We start from the raw sequence: 18,599 nt of genomic DNA, 5'->3' as shown, positions 1-18,599 counted from the left end.
AGTGAAGAGGATAATCTTATAAAGTTGTAATGAATGAATAGGACCACTCTATTCTACAAGCTTTGGAGACTTCCCAAAACCAACCCTGGACAAAATATTCATTTTTTTGTCAAGAGCTGCCAATCTGAACAAAACAAACAACAGGATGGGATTTTATGTTTATTGAAAAATAGGATGAAATAAATCCCTGGTGTGTGTGTGCGCGCATCTTTTTGGGGTCTTTGGTTGCAGTGTGATGAAGATTTCAGTTGCAGCATTTCTGAGAGCAGCCTTCACAGCAAAACATCTTGCTCAGACATCTGATAAACCTGTGAGGGAGACAGTAACCACTGACATGAATGTAACAATACGGACACTACTACAACACTTGAAAATTGTGAGTCACACCCAGTGGAGGTTGCTGAAGGGAGGACGGTTCATAATAACGTCTGGAACGGGGCGAATGGAATGGCATCAAAAACATGGAAACCCTGTGTTTTATTTATTTGATACCATTCAACTGATTCCGCTCCAACCATTAACTCAAGCCCGTTCTCCCGTGCCACCAATTTCCTGTGGTCACACCATCCTTTACTATCTCCTTTTATGTGTCCGTCTGTCTGCTAGCTTTTCCCTCCCTCCACTATATAATTATCTTCTGTCTACTTAAATCTCACCTCTTCTTGAGGGTCTTGCGGCATTTCTTCCGCTCCTCTGTCTCATTCTCCTGTTCCTTCTTCTCCTCTACCTTCACTTCTTCCTTCTTCTCTTGCTTCACTTGGAACCTTTCCTCATCAGGCAGGATGATAATCTCCTCTACCTCCTCATAATCAATCTCATCAGGCAGGATGATCATCTCCTTTACCTCAACATAATCAATCTCATCAGGCAGGATGATAATCTCCTTTACCTCAACATCAATCTCATTGGTTTCTCCTGTCTGATCTCCATTAGTGTCCTGAGAAACATAATACAACATTGAAACATCTTTCCAGTGCAGCTATCATCTGACAGATCTACACTAGCTTTCCTCTATGTGACACCGTGTGTGTGGATCTGACTGTCAGAGAGAGAGGGAGCCTGGTTCTTATCATGCTTCTTACCAGTACAGGGGTTCCAGTCCTGTTGGTGTTGCCTGTCTGTCCTCCCTCAGTCTGGGTGGAAATGGGTGGCAGATGGGTGGTCTGCGGCCATGCCAGGGTGGGCAGTGGAACCTTCAGTGGGGGCAGGCGATGGGGTAGAGGGAGGGGTGGAGTGGCGGTGATCTGGAGGCTAGAGGGAGGGATGCAAACGGGGAGGAAGAGGGGGGCAGTGGCTGTATTCTGGAGGATATCGGTCCGTGGAGCATTGGTCAGAGGGACAGAGGTCAAGGAGGTCATAGTCACTGGAGCAGGTAACCTGTAGTTCTGACTCTTGATGGGAAGATTAGAGGTATAAGATTAGTTCACATTATTAATCACAAGATCACAGTGACAAGATACAGCCCACTGGACACAGACGTCAGTTCAACGTCTACTCCATGTTGGTTCAACATAATCTTCTTGAAATTACATGGAAACAACGGTAATTTAACCAGTGTGTGTCCAGTGGGAGTACATGTGTATCAAAACCTAACAGGTCTCAAATACTGGGAGAATACTTCAGCTGCAGTAATGAATCAGTAATTAATATATGTCTGTATAAATACTGTATGAACGCAGTAAACAACCTACCACTGACTCAAGTGTAGCGAAGTCATTCTGCATGAGAGGCGAGACAGAGGTGCAGGGTTAGATTATTTGGCTAAACCTACCAACTCTCACAGTCTCACGTCAGAATTAGACGTTCATCCATGTTTATCAAACGTCAAATTTCAAAGTTGTTCCAAATGTCAAATTTTGAAATGTTTAAGGTTAAGTTTAGGCATTAACTCCAAATGTTGAAGGTTAGTCATTAACTCCAAATGGTTAAGGTAAGGGTAAGGTTTGGGATAGGCTTAAAAAAATATATAAAAAACAACTTTCTATCGCTGGATTCAAACTTGCAACCTTCGGAATCAGATGCTTACACCTATCTGCCATTCCTGTCCACAACACCCTAGCAAAACCGAAACCTATTCGAAGTGGCTGGTGGCTGGTTTCCACGTCATCTCTTGACATCCTCAGACATGGATGGACATTGAATACTGACTTGTATAATGGGTGACCTGGCTGGGCTAAACATAACACGCACAATGCATTTTTAAAAAGACCTAACAAGCCTCCAACGTGAGTTAACACAATCCAAAATACTGCGGCAATACTGAAGGCTATTATAGTGCACAATGTGAGTTGTAAAGAAACCTGAATGCTATTCTTCCCTCCTTGTTCTTGCCATTATGCCAGCTGACCTACAGCATGCTGTGGTGTGTGGTGTTACCTCAACTTCCACAGCGGCTATTTTCTGCACTCTGTCCAGCATGGGTTCGATGCCCTCCTCCAGCTCTCTCCAGTAGTTTCTGAAAGAGCCCACGACTAACTCCTGCTGGAGCTTCCAAGCATCCAACATCATCTGGTCTTGCTTGATCTGCTTTCTGATCATGTGACACATGTCGATGTCTTGTACTTTCTCAAAACCTACAAACACATTTTGGACCTTGTCCATGAACTCCGCAGCGGTTTCCTTGTCAATTTTCACTGGCTGAGCATTTTGACCTCCTTCACTCTCTTCCTCTTCTGCCACCTTTACTATTTGGCCGGCTCTTCTCCCATTCATTACCTTCTTTACTTTTGGGTGTCTTGATCTTTCTCTGTCTATTCTTCCTGCAACCTCTAGCGCTGGCTTCATCAATCTCTCACCCTTCCCAAACCTCCTAACCATCCTTTCAAAATCAATCCTCTCCTCCAGCCTAGCTTCCTCTTCATTTTGGTTCAGCACCAGAGCTCTGTCCAGGGTCTGGCCTAGGGATCCCAGGTCTTTGGTGACCTTCTCATGGTAGTAAGCCAGATCCTCCTTCAAGTATCTCATGGTCCTCTCTCTGGCTTTAACCAACAGGGCCTTCTCTTTCTCCTTCTCCTCACATAGGGGGACTGTCTGTATCACTCACACACACACACACACACACACACACACACACACACACACACACACACACACACACACACACACACACACACACACACACGCACACGCACACGCACACGCACACGCACACACACAATCTGTGTTTACCTTTGTCTCCTTCTACGACAGGGGTCAGCAACAGATAGTTTAGTTTTTGGTCAAAAAGACTGTAAAATCATCAGGAATTCAGCTAAAAATGTGATTAATTCAGGGAATTTATTCCCAACTATTCCCACTAATAAAATAAGAGACATACTGTATGTGATCGTGTCTCAATGTAATCAAGGTATGAAATTACTGTTCTTTTCAAATACAATCTCTTTAGGGTTTAGTTGTGGTCAATTTGCAGTGTACAAATTATTATAATGAGGTGGATATAACAAAATAATAAAAAAATACTCAATCATACACATTACTATAGTATTATGCAAATAGGTATAGCCACATTAAAGTTGACAAACACAGTGGAACACACACACACACACTATAAGGTCATGCTGCAGGACTGGAGTCCTACCTGTGTGTGTGGCAGGCGGTTGATGGTGGTCCTGTCAGGTGATGGTGGTCTCGGGCTCTGTTCCACTGGGTCTCGGTTCTTAGCGATGGGCTGCAGAACACCCGTTGGTGTCATACTCACTCGAGGTCTCCTGTTCCTGTTTCTGGACACACACTGTCTGGGTTCATAGTCTGGGTACCTGACCAGAGGACCTAACTGGAAGCACAATGACATGAGAACATTACACTCAAATCCATTTATCTAGCATTTGAACACCATTTTTTTGTTTTAAAGCCATAGCATAGGTCCGCTTACCTGATAGGGTAATAAGGAAATCCATGTGTAAATCTAACATGTTCAATAATAATAATAATAATAAAAGGCTATATTTAATTTGTAATCTCAAAGCTCTACTAAGGAAAAACATTACAGAAATGATATACAACAAAAACAACATACATTTACAACTAAGGCAGGTAGTTTTAGGCCTATATGCCACGTTATATTGCTCTTAATTACCATATAGGGACGACTTGGTCTGCGCACTGGCTTACAGTGCCCTTCCTTACAAGCGTCTGTCTGCATCACTGGAGGGAAGAAGAAGGCCCCAAATTACATTCGGACAGACGAAATTTGTTAATGAAAAACAACATTTGCCTACTTAAATATTGTGAGAAATTAAACTCGATATTTCTCTAAAGACACCTTGTTCAAATTTGGCAAAAAATAATACATTCGCGTGCCTTACTTTAAAATTGACCCTCTCTACTGCCATCACAAATCAAGCAAGTAACCTACAATGTAGTGTTCTAGAACTCTTGTAATGTTCTACTTGTTATTATGACGCTCTTGAATAATGTATTTATTATGCACAGATGCAGTGCAACAATGTATTACATGTCTGTGTGCATTTTCTAAATAATGGACAGCTGACTCTGATAGGCTAATGGATAAATTATGTAAACCTAATTTCAAGTTTACTGGGTCAGGGCAGTTCTAGGCTGGCCTATATATTACAACAGAAATTAATGGCTATTTACAAGCTCAATGTGTATTTATGGAATCAATAAAAAAAAGAGACCACCTACAATAGGCACGGGAAATAAATATATTTGGGGTTTCAATGCAGAAAACAGCGCGATGAATAGACGCGAATAGATGCTAACTGTGACGGTTATGTAGTCAGGCTGTGCCTTGGAGTGCGGACCAAATGCTCAAAGTGATTTCAAGCACCGATTGAAAATGCCTTTAAAACATATGCGACCAACAAGAAAATGTCTGTAAAGTAGCTAGCCTACATTTGTTACAAACTTCGGCAAATATGCCAAGGTTAGGCTAGCCTATCAATTAAGACCAATTAGTAGACTACATTATAACTGGTTTAGCCCATTATTATTCCGTTAAAATAAGGGCTGTCTCTAAAACAATATTTAGCTAGTCTAAAGTTGCAACATATAATTGAATACTGCTACTGAAGCAGGTTTAGGCCTACACACCGGCTGCACCAAATCTTCAGATTGTGCTGGAAATATTGAAACAATTAGGCTAATTCACTTGTTCAATAGGTTTCAGTCCAACTGCGATAGCCTACTGCCCACACAACGTTCTTTTCACTTGGACATTCCATAATATTTCATTGTTAGGCCTATGGAAAACAAGTGTAATCGCCAATTGTTGCATATTGGATAAAATGTGGCTGGATCATGTTGGGGAAAACAAGATCCTAATACCCCTGCCATCATTACATCACCATGCTTAAAAAGTTGAATAACTACAGCCATCAACACTATAAAGGGGTTGCCGCGAATTTGACAGTCACTACAGGCAGCAAAGTGGCAAGTAACCTAAGTAGCTGTACTTCATATTGCAGTACACCTACTGTAATCTAAATACAGTATCAAACCAGGTACTGTGTAATGACACAGTACAATACCGTAGAATTGACTTTATTATACTTCTATTAAAAAGGACATGCTACCTCAATCTTAATGAATTAATTAACGGATGGATGGCTGGATGGATGGATGAATGAAATTCATGGAGGGGATTTGGTGGTTTGTAAGTCACAGTATTTTACTGTAATAACATGGCATTGGTACAAGCAGGTCAGCTGTGAGGTACACCATATCAATTAATATTTGCTGTTTCACTTCCAAGAGGCCTTAACAAAGGCATCCAAACTGTAAGTGACTACCGGGCAAAACAGACCAAAAGAACATGGCAAAATGCTCAACCAGATTTAAGGCTTGCTGCCACTCCAATCTGTCCCCTATACATTTTTAAATGATGGTGCTCTACTAGCACATACTTGTTAAATTGTTAGGCCTACAGCACTCTTACCAACGATAGCCTCTTAAAAGACACGTCTCAAAATATGTTAATGAGCCAGCCTATCATGCACCCACTAGGGCCAAAGGTTTTTGGCACTCCAAAAATACTGTGTATCCTGTGGGATGGAATTACAGTAGCTATCGAAATACAGCAATTATTTCCCTGCCTACAACATTTTCCCACAATGCACCATAATTTACAGTATGATGCAGTTTAACATTTGACAGTATTTTACTGTTGATAATACTCAAAATGGCCTATAAATAACAGTATAATAACAGTGTGTTAATACACCACTAAAGTTTTAAATGTTCTCACATTATGAAGAGGTATATTTACTTTAGAAGGATATCATGTTTTTGATTCAATTAATAGATAAGAATGTGTAGAGGGATAGTTGTCGAATAGAGGGATAGTAGTCTAATATGGAAAATAGATAATTTCATTGGAAGGATGGATGAAGGGATTGAGACTGACAGGATAGAGAGTAAAGGCCTATTTACAGTTGAAGTCGGAAGTTTACATACACTTAGGTTGGAGTCATTAACACTAGTTTTTCAACCACTTCTGTCACGCCCTGACCTTAGTTCCTTTTTTATGTCTATATTTTGGTTTGGTCAGGGCATGAGTTGGGGTGGGCATTCTATGTTTTGTGTTCTATGTTTTCTATTTCTGTGTGTTTGGCCGGGTGTGGTTCTCAATCAGAGACAGCTGTCTATCGTTGTCCCTGATTGAGAACCATACTTAGGTAGCCTTTTCCCACCTGTGTTTTGTGGGTAGTTGTTTTCTGTCTTTGTGTCTGTACCAGACAGGACTGTTTCATTCTCGTTGTTATTTTTTGTTTAGTGTTCTGTTTTTAATAAATAATAACATGAACACTTGCCACGTTGCGCTTTGGTCCGATGACTACTCTTCATCCGAAGATGAATATCGTTACAGAACTACCCACCACCAACGGACCAAGCAGCGTGGTAACGAGGAGCAGAGGGTTCAGGACTCCTGGACTTGGGAGGAGATATTGGACGGTAAGGGACCCTGGAGACAGGCTGGGGTATATCGCCGGCCGAAAAAAGAGCTGGAGGCAGCTATAGCTGAGAGGCGGCGATATGATAGCCAGGAGCGCTATAGGCCAGCCCCCCGCAAGTGCCATGCGAGAGTGGGCATCCAGCCAGGGCGGATTGTGCCAGCTCAGCGTGTTTGGTCTCCGATGCGCCGTTTCGGCCCAGGGTATCCTGCGCCGGCTCTGCGTACTGTGTCTCCGGGGCGCTGGAAGGGTGCAGTTCGTCCTATGCCTGCGCTCCGCCCGTGCCGGGCTAAAGTGGGCATTGAGCCTAATGGAGAAGTGAGAGTGGTAAGCACCAGATCTCCAGTGCTCCCCCACAGCCCGGTTCGACCTGTGCCTGCACTCTGGAGGGGCCGGGCTAAAGTCGGCATTCAGCCTGGAGGAGTGGTGCCAAGGCTGCGCACCAGAGCTCCAGTGCTCCCCCACAGCCCGGTTCATCCGGTGCCTCCTCTACGCACCAGGCCTCCTGTAGGTCTCCCCAGCTTGGTGGGCCCTGTGGCAGCCCCACGCACCAGGCTGTCTCTGCGTCTCCTCCCTCCAGAGTCACTCTCCAGTCCGGACCCTCCAGCGACGCCCTCCAGGCCAGAGTCGCCCTCCTGTCCGGAGCTGCCAGAGTCGCCCTCCTGTCCGGAGCTGCCAGAGTCGCCCTCCTGTCCGGAGCTGCCAGAGTCGCCCTCCTGTTCGGGGCCTGCTGCAAGGGTCCCCAGTCCGGGGTCGGCGGCAAGGGTCCCCGCTCCAGAGGCACCACCTACGTGGGCCAAGACTAAGGTGGAGCGGGGTCCACGTCCCGCGCCAGAGCCGCCACCGCGGATAGATGCCCACCCAGACCCTCCCCTATATCTTTAGGTTTTGCAGCCGGAGTCCGCACCTTTGGGGGTGGGGTACTGTCACGCCCTGACTTTAGTTATATTTGTTTTCTTTATTTTTTGGTTAGGTCAGGGTGTGACAAGGGTGGTTTGTTTAGTTTTTGTCTTGTCTAGGGGTTTTTGTCTTGTCTAGGGTTTTTGTTTATCTATGGGGATTTTGTATGGTCTAGGGGTATGTAGGTTTATGGTGGCCTGAATTGGTTCCCAATCAGAGACAGCTGTTTCTCGTTGTCTCTGATTGGGGAGCCTATTTAGGTTGCCATTTCCATGTTGGTTTTGTGGGTAGTTGTTTTCTGTCTTTGTGTCTGTACCAGACAGGACTATTTCGTTTCGTTTCATTCTCGTTGTTATTTTGTTTAGTGTTCTGTTTCTAATAAACGCTGCGCTTTGGTCCGATGATTCCTCATCATCAGACGACGAACGTTACACAGTGCTTGTCCCTCTATATGCATTTCCAATCTGATGTTGCAAGTGTGAATTGCCTTATATATATGCCTCTAGATCCGGAATAAGTAACCTAAAAAAGCGGATGTAGACGGGCACACTGGCCCAACAGGAATGATTGTGTTCCTCATAATTAGCAGCCAAAACGAGCGCCGCTTAGGGCGTCTGGGAATGGGAACTATTGTGGCATTGTCATTCTTACGCTAATTCTGATCACGGGGACGCGTGACCAGATGATAATAGAGAGAACAGCAGGAAAGGGCGCGAGCACCTCTTTACAAGTTGGCCTTTTAATTCGGGCTCTCTGATATTCTCTCCGCTGTTGCCTCAACGATTTTGACCGATTCGTTGATTTTTGGCCCTTCTGTGCCACCAACCCATAACAAGATGGAACTTTCTATAAGTCCCCATTATAGTGCCTGCACAAAAATGTCACAAATTGGCACTCCAACATTGAATAGACTACTATAGGTTAGGATAGGCTATGTGACAATTGGATCTAGGTAGGCCTATATAAAAAATGTGATCCACGTAAATGTTTTTGCCTTGTGACACTATATAGATACAGTCCTGTGAACGTAACAAGTTTTTCTGTCGGTGGTCGCTGCTCTCTGGAAAAGGACGCATGCGCCGCGACCGTGGGGTATTTATGTGTGACCCTCTGAAGGACGTTTCCTAGTGACGAGAGACAGGCGGCTGATTGCACGTGGGTCGCGTGACCAGATGTCCCATTGCGCTTTGTATGGTCAAAGGCCTCCCCAAAAGTCACCCACGTTTTCTGGAGTTTCACAAGAGACCCCACCACTCAGTGTAGACCCCACCACTCAGTGTAGACCCCACCACTCAGTGTAGACCCCACCACCCAGTGTAGACCCCACCACTCAGTGTAGACCCCACCACTCAGTGTAGACCCCACCACTCAGTGTAGACCCCACCACCCAGTGTAGACCCCACCACTCAGTGTAGACCCCACCACCCAGTGTAGACCCCACCACTCAGTGTAGACCCCACCACCCAGTGTATTCATCAGCCACAGCCTCTTCAGAAAGCCACACATTGTGACTGTATAGGCCTACCGTCTGGATTTATAAGTGGTTTAGAAAGTGAACTCATTCCGGTCCACTAATTCAAAGCCTTGTACACTTGCCTGTCGTCTGTCAGTGCCAACTGCCTACTGAAGGTTCGTTAATTATTAAGGCTCTGAGGACCACATTCCTTTTAGCCTAAATTAATCTATCCAATAAAAAACAATATCATCCATAGCCCATGCAAAAATGAGGTAAGCTGTTTTGACATGTCATGTAAAAATGAGGTAAGCTGTTTTGACATGTCATGTAAAAATTAGGTAAGCTGTTTTGACATGTCATGTATTGTTAATAGGCTACCATTCGGGGTTGGGTCACTTCTAATTGATGGCAGCCAATTCAGGCATCAGGAAGTAAACTGAAATTCCAATTAAATTATTATTTAATTTTTCGATGACTTCTAATAAACTGAAAAGTATAAGCTATTTATTTTCAAAAGTTGTTTTATTTTTGTATTATAAATTCAAATTACTTCCTGAAGTGACTGTCTTGTTTGCAAATTCAACAAGTGTTATGACCACTAATTTCACAACTAGGCCCATATGCTATTCTCATGCATAATCAAAATAAGTGATCAACAACCACACATAAGCTATTGCTCATACTGGCGCTTTATTGTGATGGTCACACACCTGACAGAAAAACAGCGGTCAGGGCGCACCTGCCCTAACTTCCCATTAGTCACATCCTACTCCGGAGCTCACGCCTTCTCTCAGTCTGGACCGTCCACTTGTCCTTCCACAGGGTTAGTACTCTCTTCATGGTGATTAGGTTCGGTTGAATACCGCCCATTGTTCGGTGGGGTTTCCCACGTTCTAGCGTTCGCCCCGCAGTCGCGTGGCTCAAGTCAAACACAGAGCCGCCGCCATGAATCCCTTAGCCGAAGGCCAGCTCGCGGGAGGGACATCTGTCCGTGTGGTCACTCTGACAACTGCTCTCCCTAACTCGGAGTTAGAAAAAATTGACAACATATGTTTAGTTTACAGTTTTCAAACCCTTCCTCTATCTGGCTCAGGCGAATCAAAGTTGAAAGTAAAAATTTGTTTTATATATATTCATTAATAATAAACCATGATCAATATCCGACAGGATGTTCAAGTCATTTATCCTTGTTGATATTAGACAACACAAAGAGCATCGGAATTCATGTGGAATTAGGCCTAACTACCCACATCCATATCCCGCACCTGCAGAACCATTAGGTGATGGGATTACATTTTATTTCAAAGAAATTCAGAACATGAAACAAGCACTTTCAATCGATGTATTGAATTTTAATAAATTAATTCGATTGAAATCTGACCAACTTTTGAAAGTCCGTTGAGGAGCCTAGACATATGGAGTTGCTGAACGAGGGTTGAAAATAGTTTGAAATAATCTTCATTAACTTTGAATGTAATTGCCATAGGCTTTTCAGTCATGAACATATACAATATCCCTTGCCATTGCGCGAACATCATTTAGGGTACATCTCAGGAAAAGCATGAGCTACATTCAATAAAAAATATTGACACTTTTCGTTATAGGCTTTTGGCTTAATTTTTCTGCGCAATTAGTTTAGGCTTACTCTTCACTCAGAATTTAGTCACTAAAGTTTCTCATCATCAACACTTCCCTGACCACTTGCCAGTATCGACAACGATACAGACTGATAACAATGACCACAGGGCGTTGTGGGTATTTTTTCTATGTGAGACTTCAGCGGATAGGTTTCGCCTTTTCTCGGGTAAGCCTAATGCTGTCCCATTTCATTGGCATGAATAGTCAAGTGGTCGCTGGTGTAACCACGGAAATTACTCACTCTTGTTCGGCCCTGCGAATGAAAATCCGGAGGGTACCCGCGCGCTTTGCGTCACGATAAAGAGAGAGAGCGAGAGAGGTAGAGGGGATCGCGAGAGTTAGAGGGGATAGGGGGGGGGGTTCAGGGTGGACATCTGTCTCTTGTATTTTTTTCCAGGGCGGGTAGCTCGGCTATTGAAAAGAGGCAGTGACCTGTCAACCCTGACTGATGGGAGCGGGCGCTGGGAGCGCCCCCGTGTGTGGGAAAATACCTCAGCCAAAGAGCTCGAGCATTCAAATGCTAATTCTGCCCTATAAATAAGAGCGGTGCGTGGTGCTGCGGGCCTTACAGACCCTAGACTCAGCCGGGAGAGGAGAGCTATACTCTAACTACACAACTATACCGAGCGTAAAGGAGAGATGACAGCCAGCATCATGGCTCACAACGTGGGGAAACACTCGAGTGCCAAGGAGGAGAGAAAGGTATTGCCTTAGTTCCCGTGGATATATATAAACCTAATCAACAGGTGTCTTTTATCGGATATGCTCACACTTAGTGATTGTCTGGTCCAATTTGTGACTGTCTGGTCGTCATTAACCCATCGCTTTCCATCTCTAGCTGCGGAAGCCGCTAATTGAGAGGAAAAGACGGGAGAGGATTAATAACTGCTTGGATCAACTGAAAGAAACCGTGGTCGGGGCGTTCACTCTTGATGTGGGTAGGCCTATATACACACTGTATTTTCATTGTTATAAATGCTCAATTATATGGAGTGTGAAAGACAGTGTAAGTTATTTGTTGACCCTAACTTTCCATTTCCCCCAACAGCAATCGAAACTTGAAAAGGCGGACATTCTGGAGATGACAGTGAAACACCTGCAGAATGTTCAGACTCATAGATTCAGTGGTAAGTGTCCGATCAAGTAGCTTGACTGAAGAAACATGCAAGTGCCAGGAGAGTTTTCAAAGTTGTTCCTGCATGTAATACTCTATGTAAGCAGTTGGTACGTGTCAGCACGTTGGAATGTTAGACAAATTTAATGGAGACTGGTGGGAATATTTTCATCAGTGATTGAATAACAGTCAATAAGAACAATACGAATAATCATGTGAGTATTAGTACTCACATAGTTTTATTATTTAATTTCGTTTTGATCCATATTCTTTCTTGGTTTCAACTTAAAACAATTGATTAGTCAAGTGTTTCTTAATCTTGGTCCTGGGGACTCAAAGGGGTGCACATTTTTGTGTTTGTCTTAGCACTACACACCTGATTCCACTAATCAGCTCATCATCAAACCTTTGATTAGTGGAATCATCTGTATAGTGCTGGGGCAAAAACAAAAATGTGCACCCCTTTGAGTGCCCAGGAACAGGATTAAGAAACACTGCAATGCATTATGCGAGTGGCGCAGCGGTCTAAGGCACTGCATCTCAATGCAAGAGGCATCATTACAGTCCCTGGTTCGAATCCAGGCTGTATCACATCCGGCCGTGATTGGGAGTCCCATAAGGCGGCGCACAATTGGCCCAGCGTTGTCCGGGTTTGGCCATTGTAGGCCGTCATTGTAAATAAGAGTTTGTTCTTAACTGACTTAACAAGTTATGTCAAATAAAAAATCTATATAATAATTACTCATTTATTTTGGGCAATAGGCCAGTCTGGGTGCAATACATCCTGCCACCAACAGATGACGCTATGACCCATGTTTGACCCAGTGTCTCCTCCCATCCACAGCAGACCCCAATTTAGGCCTAGATGCACAGCAGAAGTACAGCACAGGCTACATCCAGTGCATGCACGAGGTCCACAACATGCTGCTCAGCTGCGAGTGGATGGACAAAACTCTTGGCTCCCGCCTGCTCAACCACCTGCTAAAATCCCTGCCCCGCTCCAGTGAAGAGCACCCCTCTCAGGCCAACCCCAACCTCAGGCCTGATGCCCACCCACCCAGCCAGGGGCCTGGAGCCCCCACTACACCCCTCAGAGGGGACCCCAGGTCTGGTAGGCAGGGCCAGAGGGAGGGGCCCCTGTCCCACATGGTGGGGCCCCAGGACAGCCCCCTGCTCCTGCTCGGGAGCCCCCAGCTCCTCAGCCCCCACCTGGGCATGCTGGAGATGTGGAGGCCCTGGTAAACTGTACTGGTGTGCTGGATCTTTACGTTAGACCCTCCTCTGTTATGTATCTTATAGATATGCTACTCAGAAGACATTGTGTTTGATTGTGGGGCGGTTGTGTTCCTGATCTAGGTGTGCTATATATACAGACCTTTCAGTACTTCCTCTCCGAAGTCTACTTTCCGTAGCCTGCATTGTAGAAGGCGCTTATTAATATTTTTCTTATATTTATTGTATTAACGTCTTTATTTATTAAATAATAAGAAAAACATTTAGCTTCTTAGCTCTAGTCCATCACAAATGGCTTTTGTTCTGCTCCCTTTGTTGTATATTATTAACCAATATTAATACAAATGTGTATGCAATTTCTGCAGTTATCTATTTTCTTTATGTGAACACACACACACACACACACACACACACTTTCTCATATATATAGAGGGCCGTTTTGATCCTATCAACATCATGAAAATAATCCATGTTAAAAAATATATGAATGATGCTGAGGCCTACAGCTACATACATATTATAGTACATTTATAAATGGTTAGGCTTATAACATTCATTGTATTTTATTTATTAGACTGTTGCTTGCAGTGTGAATGAATATAAGCAAATGGATTTAGTAATATTAAATGAATGACCTGGTCCAGTTGGACAGGCCATAAAGATACAGGTAACTGCCAAAATAAAGGAAACCCTTGAGTAAACGAGGGATTCAAAGTATATTGAAAGCAGGTGCTTCCACAAAGGTGTGGTTCCTGAGTTAATTAAGCAATTAACATCTCATCATGCTTAGGGTCATGTATTAAAAATGTCCAGTTGCCTATTATTTTGGCTACCATGGCTAAAAGAGATCTAGGTGACTTTGAAAGAGGGTTCTCGAAGGAGCATTGCAGGTTTAAAGTGTGTGTGTGGGTGTGTGTCACCAGATCTCAACCCAATTGAAGACTTATGGGAGATTCTGGAGCAGTGCCTGAAACAGTATTTTCCACCACCAATAAGAAAACACAAAATTATGTAATTTCTCAATTAAAAATGGTGTCACATCTCTCAAACATTGTTCCGGACAATTGTAGAATCTATGAAAAGGCGCATTAAAGCTTTTCTGGCAGCTCGTGGTGGCCCAATGCGGTAATAAAATACTTTATGTTGGTGTTTCCTTTATTTTGGCAGCTACCTGTATATGAGGAAATGAGGACGTAGTTTTGAGGCTGCGTTTACACCAGCAGCCCAATTCCAATATTTTTTTCCACCAATTGGTCTTTTGAACAATCACATCAGATCTTTTCTCATCGGATCTTTTTCAGAGCCAATCTGATTGGCCACAAGGCCAATTAGTGAACAAGATCAGAATTGGTCTGCCTGTCTAAAAGCAGCCATAGAGACATCAACAAGTGTTTGGTTAATCACTGGTAATATTTGTGTAGGGCCTACTGGTAGTAGTAGAAGGTAACACGTTCATATTTATTTTCAACTACAGTATAGGCAAACCATTATTTGTTTACAATAGTACATCATTTTTTCCGACAAATGAACGTTATGCATAGGCCTACTGGGTGCATTTTAAAGACATTATTGAATTCGAACATTCAAAACGTTGCTGTAGTACATGGTCCCTCTATAATAATTGTCCACAGAGCTAATGAAGCCACCGTGTGGTGGCAGAGAGGGGGGGAAAGAGAAGAGATGGAGAAGGGCGCCCGATCCCTCTGCGGTTTCTCGAACAAAAGCGGGCCGAGACAGCTGCTCTCTCCCCAGTCCAGACCATTAAGAGGAGAGCTGGAGCGGAGCGTGGGGGTGGCGAGGTGCCAAACCCCTCCACTTCAAAGCCTCTGGACACAGCCTTCATTTAGGTTCTATATTTGTTACTGGTGCCTAATTGCTGTAGCAAAAACCTTGTGTGTAAAACTCACTCGTAATGGTATCATGTTGTTTATCTGGTGACAGGACACATTGTCGTGCTTGTTTAGATAGACACAAATGCGCTATTGCGTATTGGTAATTTGCATGTCAATGCGCTGTACATATGTACACATGCAACGACGCCAAATGGTTAAACACTTTTATCAGACATAAACAAATAAACAATTGTGCGTAAAAAAAAACTAGTGCACACACAGACAGTGAAATTGGGATAATGGATAAGAGTCCATTTCTAGACATAACATAGGCTGCGTTTACACAGGCAGCCCCATTCTGATATTTTTACACTAATTGGTATTTTGACCAACCAGATCAGCTCTTTTGCCAATAATTGTGCAAAAGTTCAGAATTGGGCTGCCTGTGTAAACTCAACCATAATAAACCAATTGTTATTTAACATAAGCCTGAAGCTATTTTGGAGGTATAACTGTAAGGGATGAGCAAATACAAACATGCATGACTTTTAAAGATTATAATTTAAAACTAAGTCGGGTCTATTTAGCAGGTTTTGGGAACCTATTTGCTCTGTGCGTTTTAAGGGCAATGTGGCATCAGAGTGCAGTTGAATCCAAATCAGAAATCACCAAAGGGAGAGAACAAATGAGGCGCAGGCTAACACCTGTCGCTTTCTTTGGGGAAGGGCCCTTAATTCCCCGGCTGATTCAGTTTAGGCCAAGGGGCCTCTGCCAGCAGCTGCCAACTGAGGCATCGCGTTACATCCGAGAGCCCGCGCTGGGGAAATCTTCAGAGCCCTGAACAGGGACATACAAAAAATGAGACTGGGTAGGGCAAGAAAATATTAGAAGAGAAAAAATGACTCAGTCTTGAGATAATCAGCAGTCAGGATTTGAAATAAATAAATATATTACAAATACTCCACGTCCAAAGAAATGTCTCTCTAAAATGTTTTTTTTTCTACCCATGGTAATCTGCATAATATCTCTCCGTGTTCTGCCATAAATAGTTCTGTTGGCCTACCTGGTGAAATACATTGGACACATTGGAGCTTTGATAACACAATGAATAATGAATGGTTATATAATTTGTGATAGCAGCCTCTGTCCCATCCTATTCCTTTTCACAGAATATAGCCTATACTGTACAGTTATGGAGGACACAAACAGATGGTACAAAAGACGTGTTAATACCATGCAACGTACTTGTAAGCTACTTTTTTATTTTTTCTCCAAAATTGTCATTATTTCTTAAACTTTAGCCTAAATGAATAGTCTTCGGTTTAACAACAACAAAAAACACTGACGCCGGATACGCAACCCAATATATGAATTATTGTGACCACTACTGATCCTCACCGTGCAGCAAGGGCTGGCCGAAGACAAAGGAAAGGGCTCTGATTGGCTCTCACGGTGTGTGCACTGTTGTCCGCTGGCTAGTGCAGTCAAACCACACATTCATATGCAAATTAGTCCTTATAAATAGCTACAACAGCTCTTTAACGCCAGCAGTACGTTTATCGACGATTGTACAATAATCACAGGGCGTCTCGCCTGTCGTGTTTAGATTTTCTCTGACCGGGTCCGTTTGCCAGCTGCTCTCTTTCACGGATCGGGAAAATAGCAGTGGAATACAAACTGGGATCTCAGACTGACTGCACGGCTCGGGCTCAAAACCAACATGGCCCCCTCGGCTCTGCACATCAAGAACGGACTTGGCATGGATGAGGATGACTACTACGGGATTAATAAAGGGGATAGAAAGGTACCGGGCATCTGTGGTTGTAGCGTCGCTGATTCCATTCTATAGAGTAGCCTACCCTAGTAATGCAGTTATTACATTGTTACAACGCACTAACAGGCCCATGTGTCATTGTTACAGGCAAGAAAACCTTTGGTGGAGAAGAAGAGGCGTGCTCGTATCAATGAGAGTTTGCAGGAGCTCCGGACCTTGATCGCTGACACCGACGTGAGTTTGGCGCACCTCCCCTGCTGTAGACTCACCTGGCGCACCTGTCATACAATAGAAGCGAATGAAATCTAATATTTTTCGCTTTGTTTCCCCTCGGTTTCAGTCAAAGGTGGAGAACGCAGAGGTACTGGAGATGACGGTGAAAAAAGTGGAGCATATTCTCAAGGATCGTCCCCAAGGTAAACTGTGAGCAATGGCATACACTGTTGACCCTTTCATCCACTCATTAAAGTGCATTTAGGCATAGATCAGGTGCTGCTTATCATAACGCCCACCGTGGGAGTGCAATTGAATCTAAGTAGGCCTAATTTCCTTTCTTCCTCAGAGACTGACATCATGAACCGGGAGGCCAGTGAGAGGTTTGCAGCAGGCTACATCCAGTGCATGCATGAGGTCCATATGTTTGTGTCCAACTGTCCCGGGATAGACGCGACGGTGGCGGCCGAGCTACTGAACCACCTGCTGGAGTGTATGCCCTTGAACGAGGATCACTTCCAGGACATGGTTATGGATATAATATCAGACACTTCCAGCAACAACGGCAGCACTTGGCCCGCCGGCGAGGCAGTGTGCGCGGCACTAGCCTCACCCGGATGCAGGAGTATATCCAGCGGCTCTTCCTCGGCCCTCTCCCCCGTCGCCTCCACCACCTCCAGTGAGGACCTGTGCTCTGACCTGTACAAGACAGACAGCGAGCACAACCAGGGCGCTACCGACGCACTGGAGAACCAAGAGGCCCAGAACATGCCCACTATCAGCTACTACAAATCCATGTGGAGGCCCTGGTAGTGGCCTGTACTGGTCAACTGTATGCCTTTGGGATTTAATAGAATAGTTTGGAGTCTACCTGGCCCCAGGTTGTGACATCATCTGTTACATACCTGGAAAGCGCATGTCGCCGGAAATTCACTTCCTGCATTTGCGCAATTGGGAACTGCTCATGTTTGTTTTTGTAAATATCTTAATATGTATAGAGGATTTGCATAAGAAAAAGCTATTGTGATGCCGTGAATAGGCTATAAAAAATGTTTCCAGTGAAGAATCGTACAGAAAAAAAGGCCCTTGTTTATTCGCCCTGTAACCTTTAAAAGAAATGCGTATATTTCCCCAACCACTTGACGCTGTAACAATGTGTAGAATGTTTTGTCCTTAAAATGTCAATGTGATTAATAAAATAATTTAATGAAAATGACAGTCTTCATGTGTAAAACTTGATTGTTTACACCATCTTACAGAATGATTCAAAAGTAAACCAATTAAAAGGCATTTCAAGCTGAATGACTTGACTTCTGTTTGCATAACATTTTAAACGATTGGCAGAGTACCTAATATCACAAGGCAATTGAATCTCCCAATTGACAAACAAAGCAATTAAGAGTAACTGCAGCCTGAAACAAACTAACAACACTTCAGACCTCTTACTGGTCAGGTAATTAAACAATTGCCAAAAACGCATTGAAACAAAACGATAGGCATATGAAAGGCCAGCGCCATGCTCCCATAA

The 18,599-nt window shown here is 43.8% G+C and overlaps 2 protein-coding genes across 2 annotated transcripts; both read left to right on the top strand.

The window, feature by feature from the left end:
- Positions 1–9,962: 9,962 nt before the first annotated feature.
- On the top strand, positions 9,963–13,608 carry LOC139549425 (transcription cofactor HES-6-like). The gene is made up of 4 exons (XM_071359917.1): positions 9,963–11,607; positions 11,744–11,839; positions 11,954–12,032; positions 12,864–13,608. Exons 1-4 carry the CDS (start codon positions 11,545–11,547, stop codon positions 13,259–13,261), a joined length of 636 nt encoding a protein of 211 aa, XP_071216018.1. The 5' UTR covers positions 9,963–11,544; the 3' UTR covers positions 13,262–13,608.
- Positions 13,609–16,529: 2,921 nt separating this feature from the next.
- Positions 16,530–18,284, top strand: LOC139549424 (transcription cofactor HES-6-like). The gene is made up of 4 exons (XM_071359916.1): positions 16,530–16,888; positions 17,006–17,092; positions 17,199–17,274; positions 17,421–18,284. Exons 1-4 carry the CDS (start codon positions 16,805–16,807, stop codon positions 17,882–17,884), a joined length of 711 nt encoding a protein of 236 aa, XP_071216017.1. The 5' UTR covers positions 16,530–16,804; the 3' UTR covers positions 17,885–18,284.
- Positions 18,285–18,599: the final 315 nt, after the last annotated feature.

This window comes from Salvelinus alpinus, chromosome 22 (assembly GCF_045679555.1).
Source record: "Salvelinus alpinus chromosome 22, SLU_Salpinus.1, whole genome shotgun sequence".
Lineage (NCBI taxonomy): Eukaryota > Metazoa > Chordata > Actinopteri > Salmoniformes > Salmonidae > Salvelinus > Salvelinus alpinus.
This window is presented reverse-complemented; position numbering and strand designations above follow the sequence as displayed.

Excerpts from the sequence above, each read along its gene's own strand:
- LOC139549424 (XM_071359916.1), top strand. The coding sequence starts at position 16,805 with ATGGCCCCCTCGGCTCTGCACATCAAGAACGGACTTGGCATGGATGAG. Across the intron at positions 16,889-17,005 it reads TTAATAAAGGGGATAGAAAG|GCAAGAAAACCTTTGGTGGA; the intron begins GTACCGGGCATC and ends TCATTGTTACAG. Across the intron at positions 17,093-17,198 it reads CCTTGATCGCTGACACCGAC|TCAAAGGTGGAGAACGCAGA; the intron begins GTGAGTTTGGCG and ends CCTCGGTTTCAG.
- LOC139549425 (XM_071359917.1), top strand. The coding sequence starts at position 11,545 with ATGACAGCCAGCATCATGGCTCACAACGTGGGGAAACACTCGAGTGCC. Across the intron at positions 11,608-11,743 it reads GTGCCAAGGAGGAGAGAAAG|CTGCGGAAGCCGCTAATTGA; the intron begins GTATTGCCTTAG and ends TTCCATCTCTAG. Across the intron at positions 12,033-12,863 it reads TCAGACTCATAGATTCAGTG|CAGACCCCAATTTAGGCCTA; the intron begins GTAAGTGTCCGA and ends TCCCATCCACAG.